At 48.6% G+C, this 18,684-nt stretch overlaps 7 protein-coding genes across 7 annotated transcripts; 4 read left to right on the top strand and 3 right to left on the bottom strand.

The window, feature by feature from the left end:
* Positions 1-110: 110 nt before the first annotated feature.
* On the bottom strand, positions 111-1,325 carry N7508_008141 (Zn(II)2Cys6 transcription factor domain-containing protein; the record flags this gene model as incomplete). Its single annotated transcript, XM_058466205.1, has 1 exon — positions 111-1,325. The coding sequence occupies one exon, from the start codon at positions 1,323-1,325 to the stop codon at positions 111-113; it is 1,215 nt and encodes a 404-aa protein (XP_058317533.1).
* Positions 1,326-1,657: 332 nt separating this feature from the next.
* On the bottom strand, positions 1,658-3,013 carry N7508_008140 (ferritin-like domain-containing protein; the record flags this gene model as incomplete). The annotated part of the gene is made up of 5 exons (XM_058466204.1): positions 1,658-1,906; positions 1,980-2,497; positions 2,547-2,636; positions 2,687-2,872; positions 2,929-3,013. The coding sequence occupies 5 exons, from the start codon at positions 3,011-3,013 to the stop codon at positions 1,658-1,660; spliced, it is 1,128 nt and encodes a 375-aa protein (XP_058317532.1).
* Positions 3,014-6,532: 3,519 nt separating this feature from the next.
* On the top strand, positions 6,533-7,187 carry N7508_008139 (uncharacterized protein; the record flags this gene model as incomplete). Its single annotated transcript, XM_058466203.1, has 2 exons — positions 6,533-6,984; positions 7,067-7,187. The coding sequence occupies 2 exons, from the start codon at positions 6,533-6,535 to the stop codon at positions 7,185-7,187; spliced, it is 573 nt and encodes a 190-aa protein (XP_058317531.1).
* Positions 7,188-8,600: 1,413 nt separating this feature from the next.
* Positions 8,601-12,666, top strand: N7508_008138 (hybrid sensor histidine kinase/response regulator; the record flags this gene model as incomplete). Its single annotated transcript, XM_058466202.1, has 7 exons — positions 8,601-8,683; positions 8,727-9,956; positions 10,009-10,743; positions 10,796-11,857; positions 11,920-12,214; positions 12,290-12,404; positions 12,455-12,666. 7 exons carry the CDS (start codon positions 8,601-8,603, stop codon positions 12,664-12,666), a joined length of 3,732 nt encoding a protein of 1,243 aa, XP_058317530.1.
* Positions 12,667-12,992: 326 nt separating this feature from the next.
* Positions 12,993-14,509, top strand: N7508_008137 (Zn(II)2Cys6 transcription factor domain-containing protein; the record flags this gene model as incomplete). Its single annotated transcript, XM_058466201.1, has 3 exons — positions 12,993-13,134; positions 13,187-13,788; positions 13,982-14,509. The coding sequence occupies 3 exons, from the start codon at positions 12,993-12,995 to the stop codon at positions 14,507-14,509; spliced, it is 1,272 nt and encodes a 423-aa protein (XP_058317529.1).
* A 206-nt stretch (positions 14,510-14,715) lies between these two features.
* Positions 14,716-16,252, bottom strand: N7508_008136 (uncharacterized protein; the record flags this gene model as incomplete). The annotated part of the gene is made up of 2 exons (XM_058466200.1): positions 14,716-15,618; positions 15,764-16,252. The coding sequence occupies 2 exons, from the start codon at positions 16,250-16,252 to the stop codon at positions 14,716-14,718; spliced, it is 1,392 nt and encodes a 463-aa protein (XP_058317528.1).
* A 763-nt stretch (positions 16,253-17,015) lies between these two features.
* On the top strand, positions 17,016-18,575 carry N7508_008135 (WD40 repeat domain-containing protein; the record flags this gene model as incomplete). The annotated part of the gene is made up of 4 exons (XM_058466199.1): positions 17,016-17,199; positions 17,273-17,294; positions 17,389-17,884; positions 17,934-18,575. The coding sequence occupies 4 exons, from the start codon at positions 17,016-17,018 to the stop codon at positions 18,573-18,575; spliced, it is 1,344 nt and encodes a 447-aa protein (XP_058317527.1).
* Between the last annotated feature and the right edge of the window lie 109 nt (positions 18,576-18,684).

Genomic DNA, 18,684 nt, shown 5'->3' with positions numbered 1-18,684 from the left:
CATTCTGATTCGCTTTTATGCTATTGTACATGTGTGCCCAGACGCCGAATGCTGACTCCCTAATACATTTACCCGGGACAGCGAAGGACCCTAAACTTCTGACCAGTTTCTCAGAGCGCCATTTTGCGCTGTACCCATGCTAGGGCATTGTCCCATCTAGGATCTCCGGATCTCAAGGCAAGATATAATTCTGAGACGAGGGCGTTGCCTGAGTTCTTTGCCCACCAGCGCTTTCCGTCGAGCTCTTTCAGGAGGACACCCCAGTACATGAGGATGAGGAGGGAGAATGGTTGTCTACATCTGAGACTGTCGACAAAGTCTTTCTCGACGGCTGCGAGCCAGGCGAGGACTGGGGCTGGATCTGGGGAGCGTGCGAATTTCCCGTAGCAATGGCGGAGATGGGCGATGACTTGTTTGTTGATGCGATGTTGATCCGAGTAAATCCCAATCATTACTTCATCGTTCAATGCAGATAGTAGCGTGAGCGCAGCCTCAGTATCCGGATCAAGTTCTGCAGGCTCACTCTTCCAGAAAGCACCCTGCGAGAACAGCTCGAGTTTAATCCATGACTGGCTGACCTGCAGGATCTTCTTCACGCCCTGCAGTAACTCGAACAAGATCACGATATTCTCGGTAATACTCGAGCACTCATCCTTTGTAGCGGTAAGTCTGGGCGCAGTGATACTGATAGCAATCATCACAATCGAATGTGCAAAAACAGCATCACAGTTCCTCGGCGAGATAGTATCGATCGCATTTCGAAATGGCGTCAGACTCCGATTGTAATACTGCAGCCCAGTATCATGATAAAGTAACGCATCGGCCGGCTCAGCTGACGTGGCAATGTGCATAGACGCCAACGCCAGAATGCCGTTCATCAAGTAATCATGCTTAAGAGCAAGCCTCGGCACGGTATTCCGCCAAACCGTGATTTCAGAATCACTAACACAAAGACTCTGATAAGTCTCCGTAGAATACTTATGCATCAATTCCAGATTATCAATGCCAAACGTGTTCGGCTGGATAGCAGTTGACCCGGAAGCCGAAACCGAAGCCGAAACCGAAACCGAGTTTGCAACAGCTGGCAGCGCGCCGGGGGAGACCGCCGGCGAACCACCTGACAGCGATCGCGCCGGGTCGGAACTCGGGCGTCGTGTGGAGTTGGTCGCGCGGCCGCGTGCAGCGGCGACTTTCAAGTACGTGCACTCTAACTCGCGTGTCGAGCAGTTTGAACACGGTGGACCCCGCTCATCACATTTGACCCGCCGACTCCTGCACTGATCGCACCCGTTGCGAGATTTGGTGTGCGCGCGGAGAGGGGGCATGGTGGAAGTCAAACATGCCGAGGCCAATCATGCACACTGATGGGTGTTTTGATGCAAGGGAGTTTGTGTTTGAGTGGTGATTTTACGATGTGGTCATGTGACGTGCTATACTTAGGCGCCATCTATTCCCAAGGTTGTCTGTATTTATGTTATTTAGGAATGTGATAGAGGAGATATTTGAAATGGGGATAATTATAGGTCATGTTTGAGACAATGATAATGTTTGGATATGAATTAAACTAGAACAGTAGTGATAATCCCGAGATACACTACTAAGAACATAAAACTGAGCCACCCAATGATGTACAGTCTGGAAATTACTTCCCGGCCACTCACATAAGAGCAGCAGCAAAAACACCAGCTCCAACAACACCAATAATGCTACCCGACATCTTCTTCGCACCGTTGAAGACAGGAGAAGAAGAGGCCGCAGCGGTCGCAGAAGTGCTGCTCCAGGGCATGGAAGAAGTAGAAGCACGGGTAGGCATAGCCGAAGGCGAAGACATAGTCATGTTCTTCTTGCCCATGCCATTACCCATACCCATGCCCATCATGTTACCCTTAGCACCCTTCTTTCCAACCTAATAAACAAAATCAGCTCTGCACATGAATGTGGTAAGACAGAGAAGCCTACCGACTTCGACTCTAGTTTACCTCAACGATAGCGGGACCAGCAACAATGTTGTCATCAGTGGCCATCTTGTTGCCCTTGGTGAGGACGACGTAGCTCTGTCCAGCAACGCCCTCAGGGACGGTGACGGTGAACTTGCCATCACCCATCGACTCAAGGGGTGCCCAGACGGGTCCGGTGACGGTGATGAAGGCGGCCATGATGTCGCTCGCGCTCATGTCGAAGCCGGAGCCAGCCATGAGGCTGACCTTGGAGCCGGTCATCACGGCGCTCATGTCGCTCATGGTCAGAGCGGGGAAAGCCTTCACGGGGAGGGCGCCGTTGCTGCTGGGGCAGGAAACGATGAAGGGGGAAGCCACGGTGTAGACCTCGTTGAAGTCAAGGGGATTGTCGAAGGCCTGGGCGTAGGGCTTCTCGCCGAGGGAGGCGCGCAGGTAGGCGCTGTGGCGGGCTTCCACGGTCAGGATGCTGCCGGCGGCTGTGAGGTAGGAATCGTTCATGATGGAGGCAGCGGCTCCGAGGTAGGCGCTGACACCGACGCCTGAGAGGGTTAGTTTGAGTTGTAATCGAGAAGAAACTGAGATGCTTACCCTCAAGGACGCTGGCGAGAGCCAGGAAGCTGTTCACATCGGTGGATGGGAAGTTGTAGGTGCAGGCCGCGACGGGAGAGGCACCGGCAGCTAGATACTTGTTAGTATAAAATGGTCATCCTCGAATATTGTAGACATACCCTTCAAGGCAGAAGTGAGGAAATCCACGTGAGACTTCTCATCGGAAGCAACCTCCTGAATGTTGGCGTAGAAGGGATCGTGCATGCCAGCCTTGACAAAGTCTTCCTGGGTATAGTTCTTGAGACCCTCAGCGTAGAACGTGGCCTCGAGGTGCTCAAGGGTCAGAGCATAGTTGAGGATGTCAGCTAAGTAGAAGAGAAGAGTCAGTATTTGATCAATGGAGTCTTTGGAAATGACTTACCATCACTGATGTCACGCTTCACAACAGGAGTAGCGCTGGCAAGGCCGAGAGTAGCGCCGGCGAGGGCAATGTTGGTGACCTTCATTATGAAAGAATGTTTGGATATTATGAAGTAGAATGGAAGACTGGCTCTGGATAAAGATAAAATACTCTACCAGAAGAGGAAGAGCTCATTTATATCTGCACAGAGAGGCGCAGGGCCCCTATGCATGAGCTCACATTCTGAACTTAGAATACGATAGTCCACAATACGATAGAGTCTAGCCAAGGGCGAACTAGTTATTTGTTCCTTGTTTTGGTGTTGTGATGCCGGATAATGGGCGAATTCTAATGTCAACAGATAGAGATCGACGACTCAGGTTCCAGATCGGGAAAGAGAAAGACGACGGAAAGCTCGGATAGAAATTGAAGACAACTCCGAGGAACGAACAGGAACAAATTTCCACGAGCTATAATCTGCAGGGACCATATTGTGGTGGAGCAAGCCGGGGTAGCCAAAGACCTGTCCAAGGGTCGATCTCGCCTAATGGAGAATATAGACAGGCCATAGCTTGGGGTGGAGTAGACTAGTCATGTCTCGGGCTTTTTAGCTGCAGGAACTCCTCACGGATGTATTGAAATCCGGGGTCTGAGATATGGGACAGTGGGAGAGCGAAAGCGAGAGCGAAATTAACTAGTAAGAACGAGGCTGTGAAGAGATATACCGAAGACGGGACCGAGACCGAGAGCGAGTGGGAACGAGACCGACCCACTCGCCAGGAACAAGCTCATACTCTGTGCTTCATCCTCCCCCATTGATTTGGAATACTTTTAGATGTGTATTGAATTTTGATACAATTGAGCATTCCATTGTTGACTTAACAGTATTTATTGATGATATTGGCGGCTTGAACCGACAGCGCGTTTCTTTTCTTTGGACCGTGCACCATGCAATCTTGAGGACAGAGTACACGCATATTTGCCTTGGATATGTAATCTATTGCAAAATGAATTGAGTTTATCAATTCTTTTGGTAAATACTTGTCTCATGGTCATACGAAGTAGTGAACGACCATATTCAGGAGTGCACAATAGAGGACATAAGTTTTTTCACGCCCCGTACTTTCATATGATCTGATTAAGTCACCCGAAGTACTCTGAAGAGGGCATAAAGGAGAGGCTGGCCAAGTTAGGGAACAAATAATGCATGGAATGGTACACTTCTTTCGATGGTTTTGTAAATAAACTCATAGCACTGTGAACTGATTTACGGTCTTTACTGTATCAAACGAAGTATAGAGCGAGCATCAGCAGGTTGAGAATACGAAACTCGCGATATCTCAGAATGAGCAAGTAAAAATTGCTGTTAAACATTTACGATGTATGAGGTGGGATTTGCTCTCGAAGATATATACTGTGTAGTTGAGAACTCAGACACAACCCTTATAGAAGCAATGCCGGGTATCCTGACTGTGGTGCTGTTCTGATTATATATTTCTACGGAATCTGGGTCTTAATTCAGGGGGCCTATACGAGACGCAACAAGCCTCAATAACCATCCTCGTATTTCGTAATTACTCAAACAATTAGGAGCTGACTCGCTATATATTATAGATTGGAAAGGGAGATTGTTCCAAGGTGTCCAAAGCCAATGAAGACTTTGAGCTATTGTGCAATATTACTTTTGGCAATATGTAAAACATATGGTCAGAACAGAAGCAGACAAGTGAGCTATGTGCAGAATCACAAATACCCTCTAGAAAGACTGAAACCAGCGCCGAGAAGACAATGGATGGACCTAGACTCGCTGATCAACTTTGAATTCACACATTGTAGCCCCGTTAGCGTGAGGCTCTGCGGGACAACCCTTCTCCCATTCCCACTCTACACTTCCGCTGCAAACTTAAAGCTTGGCACAATTAGCGAATGACCTTCCATGTAATAGGTGGAGTCTATATCGAAATAGACATACTGGCGTTTTGGTTGATATAAATACCAGTTCGTATTCAGCCCACACCGCCTCTTTCAGTTAAGACCCCACTTCCACCCGTGGTTAGCAGTTGTTTATAAGCATCCTTCACATATGCGCGGCATAATATTTTTGTGTTATCTTTGAGACTCTCCAAAAGATAGCCTATCTTTGATGCTCATAGGTTGCTCAACATGGGTCTCAAATTCCCCGAACCACGCAGCGACTAGAAGTTCGACCTCGTTGGTCTTCTCGCTATCATTGGAAAGTCTATTGTCTCAAGAGGTCGTTCAGCCACTAACCTCTTCACGGGCGATCTTTCTTCCAAGGCTGTTACCAGCGCCCCATGCGATGATTCGAGCCTCCCGCCGAGCAGCATTTTCTTCAAGCCCTGTTCGAGTTTGAGGCGTCCTGGATGTCTGAGGCGCCCACGTAGGACTGCAACTAGAAAGCCTTCCCTATTTTACCAGCATGCTTCATTCTTTACAACGGTCGCGGCCTTTCAGTCTTCCGGAGTTTTGATCTCCATTCCTGATACCTCTGAAGAGGATAACGGACTATTGGCGACAGTGTGGCCTCGGGCACCGCTAAAGGTGATTCCAATCTGCAGCTCTGCCTCGACTGCTGGAATATTAGCCCGGGCGACTATGCTTGGTGATGGCCCCGCATTCATTGCTTGAAAGCAATTTTCACGGCGCTGCCTCGTATTGACAATCTCTGGTAATATTCCATGGAACGCGAATGGGCGTACCCACGACACCAACATTTATATCTCTTAGTGATATTGTAATCCGAACGCGAGAATCGACATTCACCGTGGCGCAATGTAATGCAGAGGCCCAAAGGCGACTGTATTCTGAAGAAACGAGATGGCTGGATGAGACAAAGGAGAACTTCTGCAATGAAGATTGGGATTGCGTAAGTGCCAGAGATATGCTGATGAACCAGCGTTCAAGCACTTATCCTGAAGATTCAAACTATGGGGCTGGTCAAGCCATGCTCTAGGGGACTAGGTGTGTCGGGTACATCGACGCCGGAAATTCATATGCCTAAAAGGAGAACTACTTTACTCTAGAGCAGCCACCACGGTAGCCTATGTTCTATATTGAGAGTATTGAGAGCTTACATTTTTATAAAACATTTAAAGGGAATGTCTAGCTCAGGCAAAACTTAGGCTACCCCAAGAGACGTAAAGTCCTGAATAGCATGTATAAGTCTGCGAAGAACAGAAAAGAATAGTGCTCAAGCAGTTTGGACTTTTTGCTACCAGTATCATGATGTCTTCATGATCATAAAATATTAAAGACCTTTCCAATCATCTCCTAGTTAGTTAGTGCGGTGAAAAACCTATCATGCATACTAGTGTGAAGTTAGTTGGCGCTGGGCCACTTTTGGCCGCGACTCTTGAAACTCAAGCTTCCGCATGACTGATGCACGACCAGCAGCAGCTCTATCATTGACAAGTTTCTCCATCTATATCTCAACAACGGACTGATCCCAGTAGCTAATGCATCTTCAGTGTACAAGGGTCTATCAAAACAGGAAGCTACCACGGTCAGTGTCGTTAGTCATATGCAGTGGAACGTACGTGTGGCATCGGGATCCCAGCATTGGCAAGTTTAGAATATCCACCGCCAACGTGTTATCAACATAATTATGACTGAGCGCAAAGTATGGTTCATTACCCAAAAAGATATTTTGCTTCCAAAGAGAGCCAGAGCCGAGGACAGAGGCGACGCTATTTTACAAAATCGGACCGAGAACAACACTATTCCAGCAGGGCTAGAGAAGCTCATGAAGAGCGAAATATTTCAACACAGGTGGCTCTGGGCTCGTGTGTCTGACTTCCCCGACTGTTCTGTGAAGGAAACACATAATTTATTGCGACATGATCCAGCTTGGTACATGCAAAAAGAGTTGATTGAAGACTGCGCCGAGCAGGATGGCTGGTGCAGTCGCAACTATGATTGCTGTACGAAGCATCATCTCACAGCTGACAGTCAAATTGGTGCTGGCTACTGCACTACTGCCTGCGACTGCTGTGCTATGGCGAGAGGATTTGAGGATACAGAGACTACAGAACAGCAGATGGATGATTTTCTTGATGAGTCATTGCAGAGCAAAACTCCTGCTTATCTCCTAAAGAAAGCAGATGCCTACTTCTCCCTGCCAAGTGAAAAGGACAAACAGTAAGTGGTACGCTCAAAAGAAGCAGCGGTCGCTGGAAGCAATCCGATTGAAACGCCACAGGAAAAACATGGACCATGGTGGAAACGATTCTCCAAATTTCCTTGAGCATTGGGATGTTTGATTTTGCTTAAAAGACGAGTTTGTTTGTTTTTCTAAAGATATTTCCTGAGGCTTGGTTGAGGGCCTGCTAGAAGTGACAATGGAGATCAACATGAAATATGTCCATCTAATTGTGTTCTGCTGGGGCTATGAGAAAATCCATTCATTAAGATCATGTTCTACCCTTACAAATTAGAAAAAGTGTTATCAAATACCTCCAACAAAAGGGTTGCATTCTACGAATATCTACCACGACGACGCGATATTCAGTGCGTGGAGCGAAAACAATAGATCCTCATAACATTCCCACAAGACAGAGAATGATGTGTTCGTATTCATGTATAGGACATATTTGATGGACATTGAATCATTCCTTGTACCCTCAGTTCGGATTTTCAGATAATCTGGCACTTAAACAATATTAACCCTTAAATGTATAAAAAGTGAATGGGTAACTCATTTTGACTCGATTTAGTCAATGACCATTTGGCTAAATCAAACCACCGACACTCTGATGTGAAAAACATAACTGGGAACAAGGAATGTCAATCTAACGGTAGAGTCCTGTTACTCGGTTCGGGAAGATATCGGCAAAAAGACACCAAAGCCCACCAGGAGTAAGCCCAAAATTGAGTCTAGATGACCTGGAGATTCTTTCCGTCCGGGATTTCCTTGTTATTTATCTGCCACTGTTGGAGTTGTATCTAAAACTGGTCTTCATATGAGAAATGAAATCATGGAAGAAGGTTGAAAACAAGGGATCACATGAGACAAGGTCAATGTACAAGATGTAATTTCCTTTTAGTCGGAGTGAGCATAGAACCCACAAGCGAACATATCAGATTCAACATTGTGCAAAAGCATTAGTTGATGGGGTAACCGCTAGCTATGCATGCTGCTTCTCATGCACGGGAGTAAAAATGAGACATTGTGTCAATTTAATACCCCAAGGCGGTATATCCAGCATGTCAAGACTATGCGGAAGGAAATGGAAGCACTTAGATCAGGGCTTTGACCCTGAACGTTTCTCCATACAAGCAGCAAGCTAGACCAAATCGAATGGGGCACCGACCAAGCTGCAGCTTTAGTCTCATGTGCCTGCGCAAGAATTTGAGATAGCCAAATAGTACATTAAATAGAACCAAAAAAGAAGATTCTAGCCAAATGTAATCTGACAGCTGACTAGTCAGAACAAAAGCAAATACTGGTAGCTGATAGGCCGTTTAATATAACAAAAAAGGCATCTAGAATCGATATCGGCTGTTCTTCCCGTCTCATGAACGTCGGATAAGTTTCTGTTAAGCCAATGAACAGTCCGGAGTGGAGAGCTCTATATGCACAACCTGGGTTAGTGTCTTCACGTGCCCCGCCCATGGGGGGTTGTCAACGGCTGTTTTTTATTCAAGTGTTTGATCTCCGGATGATCTTCTAAATCATGGCAGGCAATCAAGCCTTTCATTTTGATCCAGTAGAGGAGGAGGAGCGTGAGCGGATCCGCGATTTATCAAGGCATGTGGCGTTCCGCCCGTATCCCGCTCTTTACTGATGATCAGTGCCACAGGTATTACTGCACAGTGACTCGATCACTGCCGACACCAGATGCAGGAGAGGAGGATGGCCTGGCTGCGCCGCAAGGAGACGAGCAGCCGGCGAGCTGCGAGCTGGCCAAGGATATCACCCTGACCGCCCTGGCGCAACTCGGCGTCCATCGCTTCAACTGCAATCGATCCTTTGTTTCGATTATCGACGGCGAACTTCAGCATATCATCGCCGAAGCGACGGCATCGGTTTCTCTGCGCGACAAGAACCGACATCTCCCAAACGATGGCATCTACCTCGGAGCACGGTCTCTCGATCTGGTGTGGGGCGTGTGTCCCCATACGATCCGATTGTTCACGGGGCGCGAACCCAACGATATCGAATCGGGAAATGTGACGGCAAACCGTACTCGCTATATTATTAGGGATTTCAGGGCGGAGGATTGCTTTAAGGACCGACCATATGTTCGAGAATGGCCGTTCATGCGCTTCTATGCCGAGGTCCCTCTGTACAGTGCCACGGGGTATGTGCTGGGCTCTTACTGTGTAGTGGATGATCAACCACGCAAAGTGTTTGGCGATGAGGAGATTGGAGACCTCCAGGAAGTCGCCGATGCTATTGGTCAGCACTTGGAGAATGTTCGAATTGCCCAGGCCCATACTCGCGCCGAGAAGTTGGTCAAGGGACTAACCAGCTTTGTGAAAGAACATGCAGATTTTGATCCAACAGAAGTCTCGAATAATGGCCTTCTTCAATCAAGTGTCAGTGCAGCTAATGTTTCACCAAAAGCTGAATCAGAGAGCGGCGCGGAGCCACTTCATTTTACGCCGCCGGGCGACATAGACACGCCCCAGGTTGATGTTCACAGCCCCGAACAATCATCAACATCAACTATCATACAGAACTCTGGACAATCTTCTTCGTCGACAGTTACAGCAGAGGAATCTATGTTTTTCTTGCCGGACCAATCATCGGAGACCGATCCATCTTCTCTGCACTCAGGTCTTTCCGATCGGCCGGTAATTGTGAGTCCTGGAGAAGAAAAGACGCTGGGGGATGCCTTGAAAACAGAGGAGGAAGCAACTCCCGTTCAAAATATCGAAAAAGACTTTTCAGATTTATCATTCAACGAAATCAGTCCTGTGTCGGAACGCCTTGCAACAATTTATTCTCGTGCGAGTCTTTTGCTTCGGGAGTCCATGGATCTAGATGGAGTCGTGTGTCTAGACGCTTGCCCGACAAACTTTGCATTGTCAGTGCCGATACCCCTGCTATTTATTTACTTTTCTAACCTATTTTTCTAGCACACCAGAAACAACCGAAAAATGGGATCCCTCAAGACCAACACCGGATACAGGCTTCCCAATAGCGCCGCTTTCTAATCCCCTTGGACTGCCGTGTGTTGTCTCTCAGGAATTTGACCAGCCGAGCGACATGTTAAGTTGCGCCCTTAAAACACCATTCAAAGGAGACGCGGGATTGCATCATCAACCTATCATACCAAAGGGATTGCTGCATCGACTCCTCAGAGCTTACCCTCAAGGCCAAATCCTGAGTCTGGAAGATGCGACTCTGGATTCCGAAGAAGACTACCAGTCGTGTTCCTTCACTGAAATTTTGGAATCGGGACCAGAATCGTCTAAAACACAGTCTATCACAAATCAGCTCGCAAAACGTCTTCCTGGTGCCAAATGTGCTATTTTCCTTCCTTTGTGGGACTGGAACAAGTTCCGTTGGCTTTCCGGAATCCTAGTATGGACCACAAGTAGCTACCGGGCACTCGGGCCAGAGGAACTGCACTATTTCAAAGTCTTCGGAGATGCCATCATCTCGGAGATTTGTCGAATCAATTGGGGTAGCACCGAAAAATCAAAATTCGACTTTATCTCCTCGGTCAGCCACGAGCTTCGTTCTCCGCTGCATGGCATTTTGGCAAGTGCTGAACTACTTCATGGAACTTCTCTCGGCTCCGCACAGGAGGAGATGGTGGGCATGATCGAAAGATCTGGTTTGACTTTACTTGACACGACGAATCATATGTGAGTACAGATTTAGCCCATGATTTCTACATTTCCACTAATCGGTTCATAGGCTGGATTTCTGCAAGATCAACAATCTTAGACAGACAAATCTACTGAATGTGGCCGCTGCCGAAGGTGAAACAGTGAACCTTATTTCTGATTTCGATATCAGTCAATTGGTCGAAGAAGTTGCAAACATTCAGTACACCGGACAAAAGGCCTCCGAGCATGTCGGAGCCGTTAGAGAGCGGAGGTCCTCGAGCGTGGATTCAGGAAGTTTAATCGACCTTCATTTCGGCCACCAAGACCAGATGTCAGTTGTTATTCGAATCGACCATTCCGATACCTGGAGAATTCGGTCTCTGGCGGGTGCATGGAGAAGAATTGTGATGAACCTCCTTGGGAATGCAATGAAATGGACATCTGCTGGATTTATTGAGGTGGCGCTATCGAAAGTGAAGGGTCGTTCTGAAAGGTCACCACTGATGCATCTCTCTATTACCGATACTGGCCGTGGCATTGCGGCAGACTTTATCAAACACAAACTGTTCGTCCCCTTCTCCCAAGAGGACCCACTATCAGAAGGTGTTGGGCTAGGACTTAGCATCGTCCACCAATTGGTCACATCTCTCGGGGGCCACATCAATGTGCGGAGTGAGGTTGGAATCGGTACACAAGCCGAGGTTTATATTCCGGTGCAGTATCTTGAATCTCGCCCGAACTTCAATATCAGGCCATTATCATCAACAACAACAACAAGAACAGAACAAGTCCCGATCGATCCAATTCATGCCTGTTTAATTGGTTTCAATGGATATCCTGACTTGAAAGAAGCCCCAACTGGAATTCTCACCGTTGAAGGCAAACGCAAGCTTTCCATCCAAAGCACCGTCGCCAGCATCCTCATGAACGATCTCCATTGGAAGATTTCCCTAGCTGATACTTTTGAAAAAGCACGCGGCGAAGTAATCGTTATTGAGGAAGGCTTACTTCACCGCGCGATGCAAGAGAACGAAAAATTGGCCCTGGAACTGTCCACAAAGAGCAGATTGCACTTTTTCATCATACTTAGTGGCAATGCGCCTCTCATCACCGATGACAAAATGGTGAACCTCGTTCGCATTTCCCAGCCGTAAGCTTTTTTCTTGCGTTGGCTTTGCCGGTACGAAAAGTTCATGCTAACTCGCTTCACAGTTTCGGCCCACTGAAAATTCACAGTGCCGTTGAAAAAGTTATGAAGTGGCGAGAAAAGCAAGAGCCCTCTAGTTCTCCTATACTTGCACCTGGCGCTACCCCCGTGGTCCTTTCCCCTGAACAAGAACGCGAGGGCTACTTCAATACTAGATCAAGTTCGGACGAAAAGAATATAGTTCATCAAACGGCACCAGCGACGAGCCCATCTGGATCAACTTCTTCAACACCGAAGCCGTCTAGCAAGAAGAATCTTGTACACGTGCTCATTGTGGATGACAATGAGATCAACGTCAAGGTATGACTGATCTCTTACACCCATCACATGTAAAATATGCATGAAATTTTCCTCTGACACGCTGACACTACACAGATTTTGGCCACATTTATGCGAAAAATAAATTGCAGCTTCGATACTGCCTCAAATGGACTAATAGCACTGGAAAAATACAAAAGCTCACTTTACCACTACGACTTTATCTTAATGGGTAAACGCCGTTCTGCTGCCTTCCAATACATTTAACTAACCCCCAAATAGACATTTCAATGCCAGTCATGGACGGCCTCGTCTCAACCAGCAGAATCCGCGAATACGAAAAAGAAAACAACCTTTCACCATCATGCATCATGGCAATCACCGGCGTTGCTTCAACCGGCTTCCAGCAACAAGCAAGCACAGTCGGCATCAACAAATACCTCATCAAACCTACATCCCTCCGCGAGCTCAAACTTCTTATGAATATTGCATGATACCATTTCATTCGTTCGGCTTGTATGTTTCGCACTGCGCGGTGTTGGGGGCTTGGGACTATATGTACACGAATAATAGCATAGTTTCTAATTAATGAACCAACAATAGTGAACATCAGTTTGTTCACAGTGTCATAAAGTATTGGATGCATTGATTGTGCTCTGGATTAGCCTCTCTTCTTTCGCCTCTTTTTTTGCTAGTTTTCAAGTGCCTTGGGTGAGCCATTGAGATGATACAAACGTGACAGTGGGAAAGGACTTTGGCTACTGTCGTGGCATGCACCGTCGATCTAAGCCGTTGATCCCCAATCCCCATCGCCAAGCTCATGCTTATTTTCTGGCCCCCACTCGATCTCTCCACACATCACTCGACCCTTCATCTCATTCCACATGCTTGGCAGAAAATGGTTGGCGTCGGAGGCCGAAGCAAAGGCTGTCGAACCTGTCGACGGCGCAAAGTAAAATGCGGTACGCCATCCCACCTATCAGCCTGCGTAGTGATCCCTAACGATGAAACAAGACGAAGGACAACCCCTATGTCAGCGATGCAAAACAGCAGGTATTCAATGCGACGGATACGTCCAATTCTCGGAATTCATAGACGAGAGAAACCGCCTGGTCAAAAGAGGCACAATCAAGTTGCCATCTCCTTCAAGCTCAACCACGATATCAAATCACAACTCTCCATTCTCGGAAAAGGCGTCAGAACATATCCAGCCGTTGAATTTCACGACCAACCTACCCTGGAACGAAGATGACCTCCTAAACACACACCTAATAAACCGAATTTTCACCTGGCATGAAGACCCCGCCTCGCCATACGCAGCATCATGGATCTCAGCCCTATTCAAACAAAACAAAAAGAGGAACTTATCAAATGCCTCAATGCGCGCATTGGCGACGGTCTACTTCGCTAAAGTAAATAAACAATCGCAGCTTATGCGTCGGGGTGCGTCGGTTTATTCTCAGGCTTTGAGTATGCTGCGTTCGCAGCTCCAAAACAGTGATCTGGCGGTTAGTGATGATGTCGTTATTGCTGTGATTTATTTGGGGATCTATGAGTCTGTTACGTTTACGCAGCCCGGGGCTTGGTTAGCACATTATAAGGGACTGGCTAGATTGGTGAGCTATAATGATCTCTTCTTGTTTTTTTTTTTTTTTGAGAAATAAATGCTCATGCGGGGATAGACGGCTTTGAGAGGTCCGTATAGACATCGAGATGGTGTTGGATTTGCTTTACTCCCTACTCTTAGGTCATGTATTGTGAGATATCTTCCGCAGGATATACTTGAGACAGAACTAATTATTCTATCAGGCGATCGGTTACATCGTCGAGCGAAAGAGATGTTTTCTGGAGGATCCAACGTGGAAAAAAGTTCCATGGGCGTTGAAAGGCGAAGACGCAAAAACACCGACCGATCGACTCCACGATATCCTGGTTGATATACCCGGAATCCTTGAAGACACAAGCCAGAGCAAAACCTGGGATCCAGCCTTTCCGGGAAAAGACGAATTCGATACCCGATTGATACCACGAGTCCTGTCAACACTTGAAACAACGATCTCCGACACAATAAGCGACCCACTCCTCCCAAGACAGGGAACCAGGAATGACGTCGCAGTCGAGATCTGCCGTATGGTCGATTATCATCTTCACTACTTGCGGCGAAGTTCCGGTGCTTTCATGCTTATCTTCCCGCTTAATGTCGCACATAATCATCTAGATGTGGGCTCTGTTGAGGCGAGGAGGTGGTTGGAGGGGGTTATGGCTGTGATTGCTGATTCGCATGGGTTTGAGCTTGGGAGGTCGGAGAATATGCCGAGGAGGGTGAGTAATGATTGAATGGGAATGTGGGATGGAATTGAGCTCTTGATTTATAGAAAATGCTACAACTTACAATCTACTAGAGAGAGATGTTCAATAGAAAGAATTCATTGGGCGACGTAACCCACTTGGTATGGTTGCGATTCATCGTAAGAAACATCATAACTCAGGGAACAAATTCGCGGTATTTGAAATCTCAGTTTCATCCATGGGCATGTCATCCTTCACAGGAAGTCCATGCTCATCTCGGTGTCAATCTCAATTGGCTGGTACAGAATAGCAGAAAGCTCGAGGTAACGGTGCCGCCAGAGAAGCGCCTGGTCCTCAGAAGCCCGGCAGTGAGTAATAAGGGCGTTGTACTGCAAAAGGAGGTCGTGGTACTTCTCTTGATTGTTGTCCACAGGAGTCTGGTGGTTTGCATCGCCCTGAGCCAGTGCCAGCTTTCCAAACTGGAGGACTGCGTTCTCGGACTTCAGGTTCTCAACGTAGGCCTTGCCAGTGTTGGGGTTGATGACAGTGAACTTGTCCAGCTTCTGTTGAATCGCTTTTTTGTCAGCAACCAACTGAGCAATCAGGCCTCGAGCATTCTCCAGCTGGGTAACAGGAGGGCTGTAGTTGGTGTGAGGCTCACGGGCCTGGCGCTTGGCAGGACGAGGGTTGTTCGTCGAGTCGGGTCTGTGGACAGTCTTATGCGAGGTGACCGAGGTGACGGGCGACATGTACTGGCGCTTGACTTGCATGAGGCCCTCAGACAGGCCTTGCGGAACACTGACGGGGATAGGCTGGTGGATGAGCTGAGATTCAGTCTGCATAGTAGACGGAGGAATAATCTCGTGCACGCCCTGGACAAAAGAGTGCTGAAAACCTTGGAAAGGAACCTGCTCGATAACTTGAGGGTAGACCTGAATCTCGGGCTTGGGGATACCCCGGCGGACGAACTGGGCAGAGTGGGCAGAGTTCTGGATGGGCTGAGTAGTAGACTGGCGGACACCTTGGAAAGGAGCATGCTGAATGGCCTGCGGGACGACCTGCAAGTCGGTCGGAGCGACAGAGTGATGGAAAATCTGAGATCGGTGACCTGCCGGAGGATGAGCACGAGAAGAAACCTGGAACTGGGAAGCAGAGCCCTAAAGATAATTAGCATTGAAAAGCAGCATTGATCAAGGGTCTTTGAAATTGTGCCTTGGCAGAGTTGGACGTCTTTGGGGTGGGACCAGCCTGGTTCAACGCAGCGAGCTTCTTCTTTGAGGGGGGTAGAGGCACAGTGAGTACAATAGCGGAGTTCAATTCCTGACGAGGGGCACCGTCGTCATTATCAGAGGTAGAACCCGAAGGAGCAGTCACAACATCAGGCACATTCTCGTTGATTTCGTTCATAGATAATCCTGTCCATGGGCCAACCCAAGGCTGCCCTGTGGTGATGGAATCAATTAGGTTTCCATCTTCGTGGACTCGGTCATCGACAGATCCGCTGCGGGAAGAGTTGGGGGTCACCCAGGGTCCGAGGTTAGAGTCAGCAGTGACTGGGTCGTGATGAGGGTCGAGATCCAAAGCATTCTCCTCAGCACGGGGGGTGTGCTGCTGAACCAGCCCAAGTTCTCCATTGAAGTCAATGTACTCGGAGTCGTTCACGTCCTCGGGCAGAGCGGCATCATTGGGGCTATGAGTAGGATCCTGATGGGTGCCATTGGAGGCGGCATAGTACCCATCATAGGGACATCCAGTACATTCCGAGGGAGGGAAGAGAGGGGACTCAGCCATAACGATTACAATAATTGAGACTCCCGAAGACCGGAACAGCAGAGGTTTGTCGAGAGAAGAGAAAGAGAAGAAACGGGCATGACTTAACTGGAAGCGCCTGTTGTGCTGGAGAGAACAATGGTAAGCATAAACAACACATTGCAATTGCTTAAGTCTGAATTGGGGATGAATAGAGCAGGCCGGCCAATCAGCAGCAGGCGCTTGTTGTCTATCACTGTGTACTGCCTTGTGACTCTAGTATTTATTTATTCTGCCGCCTAATAGATTATTCTGCCTGCAGAACAATACGTCATGCTGGCTACCGCGGTGACACCACCCACTTGACCGTCCTTGTGACCGCCCTGGTCCCCACCATTATACCGTTTTTTGTGCACTATAACATCACTTCTGCATATAAGGGTCAAAGGATGAAAGAAAAACGCTTTGACAAGATAGTGATCTATGCTTAAGACAAGAAGTGTTTTATCCTTTAAAGAAGACATTTCCCCGGGCGATAGTTGAGGTTATTCAATCGTGTCAACCTATGTATACAGTAAGTAGCAAAGACTGACCGCCTAGACGGGTGTCTTTGATTGGTCAGCCTCTCAGGGCGCCCGCGATTTATCCGTCCCAATGAGGCCTAGCAGACCCACTTCAAACCCACAACAGCGACGCTTCTCCGTCGCATTTTCACCGCTTTTCGTCCCCCTACGCTCATTCGTCAAATCTCCCGTTACCGCCTCATCGCCATTCCCATCACGTGAATCCTGAATCACGTGCGGAGATGGCTTTCCGCGGGATGGAGTCTCTTGATGAGACCTCTTTCTTTGACTTTGCTCCTACCTCTCCCACATTCTCGGACGCTATTAGCATTGTCGAGGTTGATTCTATCAATAGCATTGGAACTGCTCCTCTTGAGTCTGACGGAGAGCATCCACTCTTTGAAATGAGTGTCATCCTTTGCACTGGTAAGTGAACGCGAAATCGTGACCCTCCCCGCATTCTTTGTTCGTTGTGCTAACGAGGATTGGCATGTTACAGCGGGGTATGATCATACCATCCGGTAAGTCACAGCTAAGCGGCAGCCCAAATGCGTGCTTGACCTGAAACTTGCAATCTGCGGCAGGACTTCCTTCCGCTAACATTGTCTTTCATAGCTTCTGGGAAGCGCTGTCCGGTATCTGCTCGCGCACCATCCAACACCCGGACTCCCAGGTCAATCGCCTGTGCATCACTCCGGACAAGCGATTCCTCGCGGCCGCAGGCCACAATAATGTCAAGCTGTTTGACATCAAGTCGACCAATCCCAACCCTGTGATTACCTTCGAGGGTCACACCAACAACATCACCGGTGTCGCCTTCCACTGTGAGGGAAAATGGATGGTCACTAGCTCCGAGGATGGAACTGTCAAGGTTTGGGACACCCGTACCGGTAGTCTCCAGCGCAACTATGTCCACCGCGCCGCCGTCAACGACGTCGTCATCCACCCCAACCAGGGCGAGCTTATCAGCGGTGACCATGCCGGAATGGTCCGTGTCTGGGACTTGGGCGAGAGTGTTTGCACCCATCAGCTGATCCCCGAGGATGACACTGCTGTCCTGAGTGTTAGCGTTGCTAGCGATGGATCTCTGCTGTGCGCTGGAAACAAGAAGGTAAGCTGCCTTAGGGCAACGGTCAATGATCTCTACTGACATATTGCAGGGAAATGTCTACCTCTGGCGCATGGTCCAGACTGACGAGACCACTCGTATCATCCCTGTTTGCACCTTCCAGGCCCACAAGGATTACCTCACCCGCGTTCTGCTCTCTCCTGACGTGAAGCATCTGGCCACCTGCTCTGCCGACCACACTGCCAAGGTCTGGAACCTTGATGCAGATTACCTTCCTGCCAAGGCCGTCCTCAAGCAGTGGAAGGAAAAGGAGGCCCAGAACCCCCCTGCGGAACCCCAGGCCGAAGCCCCAACTCCCGCCACTGAGACTCCTACCCAGTCCCGCGATTTGTTGCGCATCTTCGACACTCCCGCTCAGGACCGTGACCTTCTCCGCATCACCGATAACCCTCCCCGCCAGGAGACCCCTCAGCAAACTTTCACCTCGTCCCCCGATGGCCCTCCCATGGACCCAGTCAACCACACCCTGTTTCTGGAGACCACCCTCGCCAACCACCAGCGTTGGGTCTGGGACTGTGCTTTCTCTGCCGACTCGGCTTACCTAGTGACCGTCTCCAGTGACCACTACGCTCGTCTGTGGGAGCTGAGCACCGGAAACATTATCCGCCAGTACAGTGGCCACCACCGTGGTGCCGTGTGTGTTGCCCTGAATGATTACTCTGAGCCTCGCTAAGGGTGGAGCGTGATTAAGTTATGATCTTCTGTTTAACGGCGTCGGTTGCTTTTGACCTGATGGTTTCGGGTGGCGTTCTCTGTTTCGGTTTCATCTACACATGGCATGG

The sequence above is a fragment of the Penicillium antarcticum genome (assembly GCF_028974205.1).
Source record: "Penicillium antarcticum strain IBT 31339 chromosome Unknown utg000008l_segment0_segment0, whole genome shotgun sequence".
In the NCBI taxonomy this organism is placed as follows: domain Eukaryota; kingdom Fungi; phylum Ascomycota; class Eurotiomycetes; order Eurotiales; family Aspergillaceae; genus Penicillium; species Penicillium antarcticum.
Note: the sequence above shows the minus strand (reverse complement) of the source record. Positions and strands in the feature narration are given on the sequence as shown.